The following is a 15,687-nucleotide window of genomic DNA, read 5'->3' on the forward strand; positions in this document are numbered from 1 at the left end:
GCATGTTTTACCTTTATTAGAAATAATAATAAAGGAGAGAAAAGGTATTATCAACTTCACATGTATTTTAATTATTTTTAATGTATGGAAGTTTCTCAGGACTTTCATGTTATGCTCACAGTTTTCAGTAAGATTGATCATCGTAACAAAATGACTGGCCCATAAAAAAACTCACCCCCACTTTCCTACCTCACCCCACCTCCCATAATGGTATGGTTTTTATCCTGGTCACTGAAGCCACTGGTGAGCGCCATCATTTAGGAAGCTTTGGGCAGCCGAGATCAGATCTTTGTTGCTTTAAACAAAGAAGAGTTATGTTCTCTCTTGTGTTAACTTAGAGTTGAGTCCTAAGGTGTAGGCATTTGTGGGGTTGGGGAATTTTATGGTTCGTTGATATCATCAGGGGCCCAGGTTCTTTCCTTCTTCTTGGTTCCGTCATCTTTAGATACAATCTTCCCCCCAAATTCAGAGCAAACTTGGCCTCAACACACATTGGCTAGTACCAGCCTCAGCCTTAGAACTGTCATTGGGAAGAGTCATGTGCAGGATAGGTGGAAACCCAAACAGATCCGGACTCTGCCTTCAGGAAACAAGGAGAGAAATGACTATTGGGTAGGCAACCTCCAGGTACTTTTACAGCTTGTGATTTGTGGTTTAGGAGCCAGCTAACCTAGTTGCAGTGACAGTCGGGTAGTTACTGTTTCCGTGTAGTTTTCTTAAAGGTATTAACATTTTTTCCTAAGTATTACAGAGCTGTAATTTCCACTTTCTCTTGAAGGCACAGAAGGGGAGTCCCAAGACCCTGTGACAGAGAGCGATGATGGTGGCTTCAGTGAAGAGTGGGAAGCCCAGAGGGACAACCGCCTAGGGCCTCATCACTCCACGACTGAGTCACGAGCTGCTGTGCAGGAACTTTCCAGCAGCATTCTAGCCAGTGAGGACCCAGAAGAAAGTATGTGTGTTACTCTATGTTGAAAAGTCATGAGTTCCTTTAGGTGCTACATTACCAAACTCCTCAAAAATAAAATGGATCAAGAGTGGTACAGTCTAATTCTGAATAACAGAGTATAGCATTTAGTGGGAAATATTAATAGTTGTTGCTTTTCTCATAGTTACATTTGTTAATGGGCCAAATTCTGCCCCTCAGATTTTTGGAAATGGCCTTTTACAGCCTGAACTTTGGCATTTGTTTTAAAAGATAAAAGATTTTTTGGAAATTATTATTCCAGTAAGACTCATGACTACAATATTTATTTACAAAAATTTCATTAGTATATTTCCTCTTTGGTGTGTAGAGACCTGTGAGTTTGAATGTTTCAACCTTTTACATCATTATTCCCTTTGCTGGCAAGCACTGTATTTTATTAATTTTAAAGACAAAAGGATTTTGGTTATTGGGAGAAATGCAAGCATTTGTTCAGTGTCTAAGATATGTTGTCACTTAGACCTTGGTTAGCAGTTGGGGTTTCTTGGGAACATTATCAGCCAGTAGAGCCCCTCCCCCCCCCTTGGTTAGGGCTCAGTCGTCTCTTCAGTTAGTCTTAGAGATGTGATTTATTAAGAGATTAGCACATTTTCCAACTAAATTATTCTCTGTGGGTTTTTTCCCCCAGAAAAGTGAAACTCTTGATTGATTACAACATTACAGTGAAAATATTAAGTACTTTTAAAGAAACAAACACCTAAATTTCTTAGCTTCTTTACTCACTAATCACTAATTGTTATGATCTTGACATTATCCTTGAGCTTCAGCAGAACACTTATTACATACAGCCAGCTCAGGTTTAGTCTTTTAACTGGGTCAGAACTTGGCACATACTTAACTTTGGTGCTTGGCTGAGTTTTCCAGATGTTAGCGTCCGCTACAGTCTGTGACTTTCACACTCCAGGGAAACTAGACACAGTTGCCTCGTCTTACAGCCAGGCTTAAGCTTGCCTTTGCTGATACATTCTCTGCCTGCAAAGTTACCACCATAATGAGGTTGCATCTTCTTTTCTCTTTTCTCAAAGGTGCCTACAGCCAAAAGAAAGAAGTAATACAGCTGTTGAGTATATAGCAGTCTTTCATGACTGACCTTGCAACTTGAGTGCTCTCTCCTGATCATCTCTCATGTTCTCTTTGTCTCTTTTTTTTTTTTTTTAAAGGAAAACCCAAGTATTGCCCCTCCTAACTTCAGAATGATATTTTCTTTATCTGGGACCACTATAAACTAGTAATTGACATTCTTTCATCATCTTAGCATCCAGTAATGTAACCATCTCTGAACAACCTTTTAAAATCAGCATTTAATCGAAAACTGAAGGGTTTTTTAATTAGAAATGTAAAATATTAAAAAAAAATTTTTTTTAAACATTTATTTTTGAGAAACGGAGAGAGACAGCATGGGTGGGGGAGGGGCAGAGAGAGAGAAGGAGACACAGAATCTGAAGCAGGCTCCAGGCACCCCTAAAATATATTTCTCCCATGTGAAGGCTGTTGGTCTTCCTTTTAGTGAATTTCAGAATATACTTCCCTCAAACATCATGCCAGTAGCAGGCTCATCCTAAGTGTACTACTAATCAGTAGACTTAAAATTTATCAACGTAGTAAAATTAGCCTGTTGTTTTCAGGAGTGGAAATTTGACTCTACAGATTCTTTTCTGTAACCTCAGGGGAAGTGAGGGAGAGGAATTTTACTATTCAAGTAGAAGAAGAGATTTTAGTAGTAAAAAGGTAAAATAATACATTATAGGCAGGTTTTTTTTTTTTTTTTTAAGACTTTATTTTTGAGTAATCTCTGTACCTGACATGGGGCTCGAACTCACAAGCCCAAGATCAGGAGTTGCATGCTCTACCAACTGAGCCAGCCAGACACCCCACAGTTAATTTTAAAACAGTCTCATTACTTCCAAAAGAAATCCCACAATCCTCAGCTGTCCAGCTCTCCAGTCCCTCCCATCCCCCCCCCCCACTTAAAGTACACAATGCAGTGATTTTTACTGTATTCACAGAGCTGTGCAACCATCACTACAAGTGAATTTTAGAACATTTTCATCATCTCAGAAAGCAAGTCTATCTAGCTCCCGTGTCCCCCCTACACCAACAAATATACTATCTTAGATTTGCCCATCCTGGACATTTCACATAAATGGAATCCTACACTATATTATCCTTTGTACTAGTTTCTTTCACTTAGGCCAATGTTTTCAAAGTTCATCTGTGTTGTATGTGTCAGTACTTCATTTATTTTTGTAGCCAAATAATATTACATTTTATGTATATACCACATTTATTATCCATTCATCAGATAATAGACATCTGAGTTGTTTCCATTTGGGGCTGTTATGCATAATGTTGCTGTGAACATTCATGTACCAGTTCTTGTGTGGACATGTTTTTATTTCTCTTGGGTATATACCCAGGAGTAGAATTGCTGGGTCCTATGGTAACTCTGTATTTTACCTTTTGAGAAACTGCCAGACTGTTTTCCAAAGCAGCCATACTATTTTACATTCCCACCAGCAGTGTGTGAATGCCCCAATTTTTCCACATCCTCACCAACACTTACTATCTTTTTGATTATAATCTAGAGTAGGTATAAAGTGGTGTCTCATTATGGTTTTCAGTTGCATTTCCCTAATGGCTAATGATATTGAGTAATTTTTTGTGTGCTTATTGGCCATTTTTATCTTTTCTTTGGAGAACTATATTCAGATTCTTTGACCATTTTTATTTGCCTCTTTATTGAGTTGTAATGATTCTTTGAATATTCTAAATACATATTTGTTTTCAGATAACTGCAAAAGTTTTTCCCTGCATTATTTTAAAAATCTCACTTCTGTAACATTTTTTTTTCTGAAGAACTTAGTTTTAGTTTCTTATAGCGCTTAACATTTGAAATTGAAATCTATGTCTTTCTAAGGCTATTATATATTTTAGCCTTTATATGTGCCAAGAATGTTTCCTGTATTATTTTTTAACTCATTTTTTTAAATGTTTGTTTATTTTTGAGAGAGAGAGAGAACGTGAGCAGGAGAGGGGCAGAGAGACAGAGAGAGAGAGAGGGAGGGAAATGGGGACATGGACAGAGAATCCAAAGCAGGCTCCAGGCTCTGAACTGTCAGCACAGAGCCCAGTACGGGGCTTGAACTCACGAGCCATGAGATCATGACCTGAGCCTAAGTCAGATGCTTAACCGACTGAGCCACCTAGGCATCCCCACCCCGGCCTTTTTTTTCTTTTTGTTTATTTATGTTTGAGAGAGGGAGACAGAGCACAAGCAGGGGAGAAACAGAGAGCGAGGTAGACACAGAATCCGAAGCAGGCCCCAGGTTCTGAGCTGTCAGCACAGAGCCTGACACGGGGCTCAAAACCACAAACAGTGAGATTGTGACCTGAGCTGAAGTCAGACACTTAACTGACTGAGTCACCCAGGTGCCCCTAATTTTTAATTCTTGATAACAGCCCTATGTAATAGCTCATAATCCCCATCTTAGAGCTGAGGAATTTGAGGATTAAAAGAAGTTAATCAACTTGCTCTGGATCATACAAGTACTTAAATAGTAGTACTGGCCTCTTCTGTACATGTGAAACTGGTGTGTATATTCATCAGTCTGGGAAGGTTAGCAAGTTAAAGGGTAGCTGACCCAGTAATTCATAGCATTGGATTTCATGGGTCATATGTTTATCTTTTCCACTAAGGAAGACTTCACTCTGGCTCCCACAACTCAAGAACACTGGTTTCTCTGTAATATCTTATTAACCAGCCCTCTGCTTATTTCTCACCCACATGTGGAACACACTACTTCTCAGGGCCCTCTGCCTCTCTCCCCTGGAAGTGGTTTCTCTAACCCAGGCAACATGAACGTTAAAACCAGGGTCAAACTTCAGTTGGGAATACTTAACAGAAAAATGAAAGCCACTTTTAAAGCTTTATGGATGAATAATGGATCCCAAGTTAAAACATATCTTTTGAATCCATGTTTTAGCCTTTACTTTTTTTTTTTAATGTTTTATTTACTTTTGAGAGACAGAGCATGAATGGGAGAGGGGCAGAGACAGAGGGAGACACAGAATCTGAAACAGGCTCCAGGCTCTGAGCTGTCAGCACAGAGCCCGATGTGGGGCTTGAACCATTGAACCATGAGATCATCACCTGAGCAAAAGTCAGATGCTTAACCGACTGAGGCACTCAGGCGTCCCTAGCCTTTACTTAAGTGTATATTTTTTTTAAAAGAATTTGAAGGGAAAAAATGTTGGGTAACAGAAAACCTATAGCCTTTGCATTTCTTTTAAGTTTTAGGATCAGCTTGTCAATGTCTACAAGCTACATTTCAAAAAAATGGGAATGTAAAGAATTTTGAATACCCAAAACAATTTTGAAAGAGAAGGACAAATTGGTGGATTTATACTATGTGATTTCAGAACTTACTGTAACACCATAGTAATTTGGTACCTGGGTGGTTCAGTCGGGTAAGTGTTCAACTTCAGCTCAGGTCATGGTCTCATGGTTCATGAGTTCAAGTCCGCATCTGGCTCTCTGCTGACAGCACAGAGCCTGCTTCGGATCCTCTGTCCCCCTCTCTCTGCCTCTTCTCTGCTCATGATCACTCTCTCTCCTTCAAAAATAAATAAACATTTAAAAAAATTAAATAAAGCCATAGTAATCAGTTCAGGCGCAAGGAGAGGCATATAAATCAGTGGAACAGAATTGCTAGTCTAGATGTAAATACTTACATTTATGGTCAATAATTTTTTTTACGAAGATGCTAAAATAATTCAACAGGAAAAGGGTATGTAATCTTTTCAACCAGTGGTGCTGGGACAATTAGATATCCACATGCAAAAGAATGAGTGGAAACTCCTGCCTCACCCTATCCGTCCATCATGCCCACAATCAAAAATGCACTCAAAATGGATCATAAACTGAAATGTAAGTGGTTAAAATAAATTTCTAGAAGAAAACGAAAGAGAAAAACTTATGACCTTGGGTTGGGCAGAGTTCTTCAATACAACACTGATACATAGAAGAAAAAATTGATAGATTGGACTTCACCAAAATTAAAAACTTGCATTCAAAAGATACCATTAAGAGGAGAAATATTTGTACACCCAATTTCATAGCATTATCCACAATAGCCATGAGGTGGAAGCAATCCAAGTGTCCACTGATGGATGAGTGTATAAATGTGTATACACACAGTGGAATATTATTCAGCCTTAAAAAGGAAGGACATTCTAACATGCTGTATAACATGGATGAACTTGAGGACATTATGCTAAGTGAAGTAAGCCAGTCACAAAAAGACAAATACTGTATGATATGAAGTACCTAGAGTAGTCAAACTTAGAGACAGAAGATAGAATGATGGTTGCCAGAGAATGGGGGGAGAAAAGGAGGAGGAGTTTGTGTTTAATGCGTACAGAGTTTTAGTTTTGCAAGATGAAAAGAGTTCTGTGAATGGATGATGAGGATGGTAGTACAACAGTGTGAGTTTACTTAATGCCGTTGAGTTGTATATTTTGCTATTAAAAAAAATTTTTTTAAGATACCATTAAGAAAAGGAAAAGAGGGGTGCCTGGGTGGCATCAGTCAGTCAAGCATCCAGCCCTTGATTTCGGCTCAAGTTATGATCTCACAGTTCCTAGGATCCAGCCCTACGTCAGGCTCTGTGCTGATAGTGTGGAGCCTGCTTGGCATTCTCTCTCTCCTCCTCTCAAATAAATAAACATAAAAAGAAAAAGAAAAGAAGACACAGACTGTGAGAAAAGCTATACAAACCACATTTCGAGTCTATTCAAGACTTGTGTTAAGGATATATATATAAAGAATGCTTACAACTCAATAATAGGAGATTACCCATTTAAAAAATACGGACATGCTTTGGATAAACATTTCAGCAAAGGAGAAATATAAGAGGTAATAAACACATGAAACTCTGCTCAACACCATTATTCAGAATGGCTGTAATCAAAAAGGGTACAATATCAAGCGTTGGTGAAGGAAGTAAAGAAACTGGAACCCTGAGGTCTTGCTGGTGGCAATGTAAACTGGTGCAGCCAGTATGGAAAACAATTTGGCAGTTTCTTAAAAAACTAAAGATAAACTTCCCATATAATGCAGCAATCCCATTTGTAGGAATCTACCCAATGGAAATGAAAACAACGTCCACACAAAGATGTGTACGCCTGGTCACAGCATGATGTTCATAGCACCATTATTCATAATAGCCCCAAAATGAAAACGTTCCATTGTCCATCAACTAGTGTATTCACACAGTGGAAAACTGACCAGTAAAAAGAAAGTGCAGACAAGTGCAATTTCATGGATAAACCTCGAAAATACATTACGTGAAAGAAGCCAGTCACAAAGACTACATAGTGTTACGTGTCCATTTTATGAAGTGTCTCGAAAAGCCAAATTTATAGAGAGAGAAGACATCAGTGTTGCTTAAGGGCTAGGGTGATGGAAATGTGGATTGTGGTGATGGTTGGACAACTCTACATCTTTTACAATAATTGAACAATGGGTGAATTTTATGAAGTAAATTATAGGGGTTCTCGTGAAGATTTGTTAGAACAAGTGCCGGGTGTAAACCAGGCAGTCAATAGATGACTGCTGTTATTTATTGTTCCTTGTTATATGTAACAACAGCATCTCAATGTTGAAGACCCCGGAGCCAGTCATACAGAATCTGAAACTCATATTGGAGGAAAACAAAAAAGAAAGAAAACCTAGCTAAAGCCAAAATTTATATGTCCTTTACTGCTTTCTCATTCAATACAGGATGGAATATGGCAGTGACACTTTTGAATTGATGGCAAAAAGTAACAAACATTTATATTCATAATCTTTCCTTTTTAGGGGGAGTAAAACTTGGATTAGGAGACTTCATTTTCTACAGTGTTCTGGTTGGTAAAGCTTCTGCAACAGCCAGTGGAGACTGGAACACAACCATAGCCTGTTTTGTAGCCATATTAATTGTAAGTATACACTAATAAAAACATGTCTGAAATCCTCACCTCAGAACTCTGATTATGCTGTCCCTTTAAGGTAGTCTGTTTTATTTTTTGTTTTTTAAAGTTTATTTATTTATTTTGAGAGACACAGAGACAGCACAAGTGGGAGAGGGGCAGAGAGAGAGGGAGAGAGAGAATCCCAAAAAGGCTCCGCGCTGCCAGCACAGAGCCCGATGTGGGGCTCAAAACCATGAGACCACGAGATCATGACCTGAGCTGAAACCAAGAGTAGAACACTTAATGGACTGAGCCACCCAAGTGGCCCTAAGGCAATCTGTTTTCACCCTAGCTGGGCTGAGTGTGCCATTCACCTGGAGAGCTTTTTAAAAACAAATTAACTGAACCTCACCTAATAGTTTGCCACCTGGCCACCCATTAAAATTACCCATTAGAACTGTGCATCCCTGCCCTGAGATATTTAATGTTTTAATTGTGTGGGTTTTTTTAATTCCCCGGAAAGTTCTGATAAGCACCTCTGATTGGGAACAGCTGCTTCAAGCCTGGCAGCGTAGACATGTAGGAAAATAGCTGTGTTAGATCAGTCTTAAAGGGGTACTCATCCTCACTTTGTTCCTGAGTCTGGTGGTGGTTTTGCCTTTAATGCCACAACCTGCAGCAGGCAGTATTCCGGGGGCAGCAAGTCTGAGGCGAGCAAAGCTAACACAGTGCACGATGCCACATAGGTCTTGCTTGTAGCACCACAACATGAACCCCGACGCTTTCAAAACTATAAGTAACTCTTAAGGTATTTCTTAGTGGTATTTTTGCTAAAGATGTGATGTCTGATATGTGTCCATGAAGTTAGATGAGAGGTGAGTTGAGAGCCATTACTTACGAGTTTATTTTATGCTGACCTCTGTGGTTTATCATGATCATAAAACCAGTTAGAATTTTCATGTGTTTTATTTTTCTTTATTTTTATTTACTTTTCTGGATGTGTTGTATCTTTTAAGAGGAAAATGACTTATTTTGGATAAACTTGAAATGCTCAGTTTTCAGACATTGTCTTAGTAGTTAGGATAAAAAAACGGACAGTATTATATGGCTGCTCTGTGTTTACAAGAAAGCAACACAGGTGTTCTCCTGCTTTCTGAAGGTGCATATTACACCACTTTGCTGTTTTCGATAACAGAAAGAAATCCAAGGAAGATTTTTGCTTTTACAAAAAGGCTGTTATCATACTAATGAAGGTCTTTCATTAAAAAAAGTGGCAGAATTGGAACTTTCAGGAAGTGGGGATATGCTTCGCTTTATGCTGTTTCGGCTTACAAAAGGCTTCATAGGAACGCTCTACTTTCAGATAGAGAAACTTGTATATGCTCCATGAACTTGTATTGGTTTATTCTGTGAGCATCTCTTTGCCCCCGTACAACATAAAGGATGCTTCTCGCCTCCAGGACTTTAGTCAGCCAAACTAAACTCACAGTAGCCAACTCAATATTTTAAGTAGAAATTTCAGTATTATTTAATTTTTAAAAAATAGTTTTATTTTTAGATTCTATTCCTTACCTAGAATTAAGTGTGTGCATAATGAACTCTGTATTGTAAAGGAAAATAAATGTTGTTTCCAAACGTAACGAAAAAAATTGCCCTAAAATTTAAGCTCAAAGGATAATATTCAGTGAACTAAATACTTGTGATTGGGTTGTTTTTGCATGAAATACTTTCCTAATTTTGCCTGAGTTTGTGTCTCTCCCCTCTTGTCCACAGGGTCTGTGCCTTACATTATTACTCCTCGCCATTTTCAAGAAAGCTCTGCCAGCTCTTCCGATCTCTATCACCTTTGGGCTTGTTTTCTACTTTGCCACAGATTATCTTGTACAGCCCTTTATGGACCAGTTAGCATTCCATCAATTTTATATATAGTATATTTGCAATTAGAATCCCATGGATTTTTCTCCTTTGACTATAATTAAACCTGGGGAGGACAAAGATGATTTTACTGTGTCCACATCTAACAAAGGCAAGATTCCCAGCTGGACTTTTGCAGCTTCCTTCCAAGTCTTCCTGACCACCTGTACCACTGGGCACTGGAAGAAGATGTCTACAGAAAATGGTTTTGAACACACGTCATCGTGACGGACTGAGTCCCTCGGTGCAAAAACTACCAGATTTGAGGGACAAGGAGGAGGAGGAGGGGCGGACCAAGAAGTTGCTGTGCTCCCACCAGCAATTTGACCCTTGGTCACAGGTGGATTTTACCAACACTGCAGACTCTCAGGACTCCCATTACCGAGAAGTTAAATGACACGGTTTAAACCAAACAGGACTCTTCATCTTAAACTACATGTTGAAGATCAACCTAATAAACCTGTATTGAACTCTGAACCTTTTCAGGAGGTACTGTAAGGAGAGCAGGCACCAGCAGCAACACGAAAAGGTTTTTGAAAAGGGGCTCTAACTTTCACTTTCAAACCTTTCTGCTGTAGACTTCTCATTTTTAAATAAGACTTTTTTTTTTTTCACCTTGAGTCAAGTCAGATATGTAGGTTGATTTTGAAAATTTTTGTTTTCAAGCACTGAAACTCATCTATGGTTGCATTTCTTCCCATGGCCAGTCTGAACTTACTTGCTTTATCCTAAAAGTCTTAACCTCAGGTTCCAAATTCAGCAATTTCTGGAAAGAATGGAACTATATCTAAACGGTTTCCTGTCAGCCTTAGGTGAATTCTGGGTTTTCCACCAAATTCTTTATTTTTAGACATACTTGTAGGTTTACTTGCCCTGGATGCTTCCATTGTTCCCATCTCTCCCTGACTCCCCATAAGCATTCTCTTCTACAGCAAATGAGACAGCTCTGTTGTGGTAGCAGATGATCCAGTTATTCTAGGATTTTACTCTTTGTGTGGTGCAAAGAATGTGTTAATGAATCAGTGCTGTCAGCCTCACTGTCATAATTTCTTCAGTAGCAAATACAATGTGTGCCCAAAGACAGTAGAATTAAAGAAGAGTAAAATGGCTGGTGAAGCACTTCCTGTCCTGTTTTTTCTTTTTTTTTACTACAACCCATTCATTGTCTCTGACACTAGGTCAGAATTTAAACCAATAGCCAAAAGCTGGTGGATTATAAAGTCAGTTGTATCAGTACAAAGCAAGAGTTTGGAGAAAGCCATGATTTTACTCGGTGAGCCACGGGAGAACCAAGGGTCAGGAGGCGAACCAGACGCTGAGAAGAGAAAAGATGGGACCACTAACAGCCAATGGGACAAAATGAGTTAATGTCCCGTGGGCAGATCTTAAGGAGGAGAACCAAGTTATTCCTCAAGAACCTCACGTTGGGTGTTTTGTGCTTTCCCTTCTGCCTTACCTTTCATTGCAGTGTACCTTTGTACCTTTGAAGTGGGCAGTGGAGTTGAGGTCCTGCGCAGTTCAGCTGGACAGTGCACATAAACGGAGCCATCAGCCTGTGGGCACATGACACCTTTAAATGGAGCTTTGCTGGGCGTAGCCCTTCTTTTACCACTGACCACCTTTAGCCACAGTGATCAGATTATAAGCGTTTGTGAGACATTTAGTCTCCCCCTGTGGCTGAAGAAAGGCCAGCTTTTCTTCCTGTTCCTGCTTTCTCTCCAGCCTATCATATGATCTAGTTTGCAGTTCCCTTTGGAGGTTGCTTTTGTTTTTGTTTTTTAATGTTTTATTTTATTTTTTTGAGAGACATAGAGCGCCAGCTGGGGAGGGGCAGAGAGAGACACACACACACACACATGGAATCCGAAGCAGGCTCCAGGCTCTGAGCTGTCAGCACAGAGCCCGATGCAGGGCTCGAACCCATGAACGCGAGATCATGACCTGAGCTGAAGTTGGATGCTCAACCAACTGAGCCACCCAGGTACCCCGTCCTTGGAGTTTAGAATAGTTGTTTTCTGTCACAGCATATTTTTTATAAGAAACTAAATTTAGCAGTAGTGTGCTGTTGGAGTATAACTGGAGTTATAAGTAAAAACTGGCTCATATTAGGTAGTTGAGAAATGCAGGAAAAACAAGTCAATGCACAGAAAGAGTGGGGCTTAAAATAGGTTCTCGTATCTCTTTGCTTAGCCCCTTTTTTCCAGGATTCTTTTTCCTCATATATAGCAATGTAGGTATTAACTTCTAGAAAGACACATGATTGAACCACTACAGCAAAGCCACCTGAATATGTTCATGATTTGAGGCAGTCTTGAGGGAGCCCTGATCTAGACTAGTTATTAGTGCGAAGGTCCCAAAAGTACCATATCTTTCATGAGAGGTTTTATCCCAGAAGAGGGTATGTGGGGTGTGTGTGTGTGTGTGTGTGTGTGTGTGTGAGATTTAATCCATCCTTTGTATCACTGTCCTATGTAGAAAGATGGCAATAAATCTCGCTTTCTGCAGGACGGACCACAGCTCAGCAAAGAACTCTTTTCTTTAAATCGCCAATCTCAGATACAGAACTTTGAACTTTCTTCTTAGGGTTAATTCAGTTGTTTTTGAAATGTCAAAATGCTAGTCTTCCACCATGAAAACTAGATTATCACCAGGGAAAACAGTAGCAAGTCCACTGAGGATGTGCCCTCACACAGGGCAGGGGTGGCTGTGGAGCTGGCCAAACAAAGCAGGATCAGCCCAGGCAACCTGCTTAATGAAGAGGAGGAAGAAGAGTGACCACTAATGTCTGGGTCTGACTGGCCTATGGAACCAAGAGTGTGTACATACAGAAGGTTGCTACTAGCCTGTGGGCATACCAACCATATTTGGAAGATAACGGACCTTTTTTCAAAGAGGAAGAGTGTGTTTTCCTGTTCTTGATTCTCACGAGGTTAGTGTATGGTCGGTCCTAGGATCACCGCTCTCACTGTAAATGATTAAATTTCTTGATTAGAAAAAAAAGCTTTCTAAGCAACTTGAAAGAAAACAATCATAAGTGAATGATTTATTGATTTTGCTACAGAAGCATGGGCTTTTCACTTTTGAGTTCTTGAATCCTCACTTTTTAAAGTCTCTTGTTTTTAAAAACCCTTCTTCCATAACCAGTGTCCATACAGTAAGTTTAGTACTTGGCCTTTACTTGGCCTCAGAAAACTATATAGTCATCCTGGTCATGATTTGTAGAATATGAGACAAAGGTTAAGCTCCCACATAAGATCTTCCAGGGTCAGCGTCTCGAGGAAGCCTGACCTCCAGTGCCTGGCCTTGCACATTTGCCCCATTCATGATCTAGCCCTAGAAGAGAAAGAGCTCAGAGGCCACTATGAAAACATTTATTCAGTGTCTTCCATGTTCCTGGCATGGTGCTCGAGTCTAAAGATGTGAAGATGAGTAAGACCTATCCTCAGAATACATCTATAGTTTCCTGTTTCCTGATACACGCCATCTTGAACTTCTCTGAAATATTGGGTACTTGTCAGTAACCCCTTCTTATGGTTACCATCACTGAGGGCTTATAAAATTGATGTTACAAAGGTGATCTTGATTCTTCCAGAAACCAACCCTTTCAATGAAGTACTCCTTTTCCTCTATCTGCTTTTGGATAGTCTATAACGGCCTGACCCGCCATTCTCCTCACCTCCGGGGGTGTCCACAAAGCTGACTCTGCAAAGGGAACTTGAAAACTGGACATTTGGTCTTGCCCTGGGATGAAACAGTATCATCATGAGTTTGAGACCAGAAGTGATCCTTAACGATTTTCTTGCTTCTCTTTAAATGCCCCCAAACACAGGAGATTAAAAACAATGGTTTCAACTCTTCACAGGCTTCAGTGAAATTGCTGAGCAGTGTACTAACAAGGGTGTCGTCATGCTCACCTCCTGAATCCTCTGGATGGCATCATCTGAACCATCCTCTCCTCTGGCAGGAAACACCTCAGATGCGTGCATTAAAAATCAGCCTGGTGCTGAAATGAACCCTTTCTTTGAATGTTTACCAGGGCCTTGGCTGCCTGCAACAGTGCCCTCAGGAAGTAGCTGGGTCCACCCTGGGCCCTGGAACGTGGTGTTAGCGCTTGAGCCTGGTGTGTGTAGCAAGAAAGATTTCCCAGGAAGCAGTTTTCCTTTGAAAATAAATAATTGTTGCAAAAGGGCAGCTTCGAAATCAATCAGCTGTAGAAAGTAGTACAGGATTGTTCACCGCGGGATTGGAGGTGCTGGCTGCAGGCTTCAGCGGGCATGTTTGTCGTCTGGCTTTTGCTTCTACAGGCACTGCTTTGTACATGATTCAGACAGACTGTGAATACGTCTTTTTTAAAATACCTTTCAGATTCTTGGTGAGATATAATTTTGATAGACTGCAGGTTTTCCTGTGTTTGTCAAATTAATAAAGACTGCATGAATCCAGCTGTGCTAATTTTCTTACGTGAACGTAGTATAATGTGTAACTGGGAACTGCTGAACCTTTATCAGGACACAGTTAAGAAACATAAATGCGTTGTTCCTGTTATTCACTCAAAATGGAAGGGTATGGACCATAGCAGGCCACAGCTCTGAAGGATACAGTATTAAGTCCATGAAAAGCCTTGAAACAACTATTCTGAATACTTGGCTTCTGAAAAAATTTTTTTCTAGAAAATATCTAACTCAAATTGATGTAAAAGCTGTCAAAACAAGAACTCACAGGACGTGTATGCTGTAGTGCGGTGCAGATATTTTATGTGCTGGAGGGTTATCTTTTTAAAATCATTATGGGAGTGCCTGGCTGGCGCAGTCAGTAGAGCATGCAACTCTCAGGGTCATGAGTTCAAGCCCCATGTTGGGTGTTGAGCTTACTTAAAAAAAATACTATGTAGGTCACATCAATGGAAAAAAACAACATTACTTTTATTGATTGTCCTGTCACTTTCCTAAAACTCTCCAAAACCTTTTGTTTCTAAATAGTGAATAGCATATAAAATGTTGGGAATGATTGATCAGAAATAAGATCGTGGCAAGAAAACCAAATTTGGCCATTGTTCTCAGAAGGAGCATATGAGAGGTGCCTTCCTGGTTATATTGGCTAAGGGCATCAGGAAGCATGGAAGGTGTTCATTGTTCATTCCCTCCTTTGGGAATCATTTGCTTTTTTGAATCTTGTAGCAATGTCACGAAAGTTTGCCACAGAACTATCATGATTTGTCATCTGCTGGGAGAGGTTTCTGGTTTTGGGGGGTACTGACAACAGTGTTCTTAATGAGATGAAGAATGTCCTCTGGCAGAGTTGAGAAGCAAGAATAATGATGTTGGAGTTCCTGCATCACTTGATAAGTACCACAGTCTTCTGTAGCCCAACCATTCTCTCTGGGTACTTTTCTGTGTGCTCTGCATGTGTGTGTGGTGGTGGTGGGGGGGGGGGGGGGTACTTGCTTAGGATCTGGTTAGAAGTGAAATGACAGCTTCCGTTAAGTACAATGTTGCCCCCTTATATTTGGGAGTCCAGAGCAATGGAAGGATCCGCAAAAGACAGGGTTTAAGATGGGAATGTTTTCCAGAAACAAAGTTCGAACCAAATTTGAGAAAAAGGGAAGAATCAGAATTGGCACGAAGACAACATATGCCAAAAACAAAATCAGGAAGGAAGAGGTATATGAGACACCCAAAGATAATTGGTTTCTGAATTAAAGTGATGGTTTATCCAGAGGAAAACCCATTTAGCTAACAATCTTCCATAGGTACTTAGAATATATCTTCTTCATTAGATGATTTGTAGAAACCATGGAGGATGTGACCTGACCTGCTACACGGGCCTTTCAGCACAGG

At 40.1% G+C, this 15,687-nt stretch overlaps 1 protein-coding gene across 3 annotated transcripts in view; it reads left to right on the plus strand.

Moving 5' to 3' along the window:
* PSEN1 (presenilin 1) overlaps nucleotides 1–14,292 on the plus strand; it is a 75,503-nt gene extending 61,211 nt beyond the window's left edge. For all 3 annotated transcript variants that reach the window (XM_047862214.1, XM_047862216.1, XM_047862215.1), the window contains 3 exons: nucleotides 779–952; nucleotides 7,845–7,963; nucleotides 9,710–14,292. In XM_047862214.1, coding sequence (XP_047718170.1) covers nucleotides 779–952; nucleotides 7,845–7,963; nucleotides 9,710–9,865 — 449 coding nt within the window. In that variant the 3' untranslated portion in view covers nucleotides 9,866–14,292. The remainder of the gene's footprint in view (nucleotides 1–778; nucleotides 953–7,844; nucleotides 7,964–9,709) is intronic.
* Nucleotides 14,293–15,687: the final 1,395 nt, after the last annotated feature.

Source organism: Prionailurus viverrinus, chromosome B3, assembly GCF_022837055.1.
Source record: "Prionailurus viverrinus isolate Anna chromosome B3, UM_Priviv_1.0, whole genome shotgun sequence".
Taxonomy (NCBI): Eukaryota; Metazoa; Chordata; class Mammalia; order Carnivora; family Felidae; genus Prionailurus; species Prionailurus viverrinus.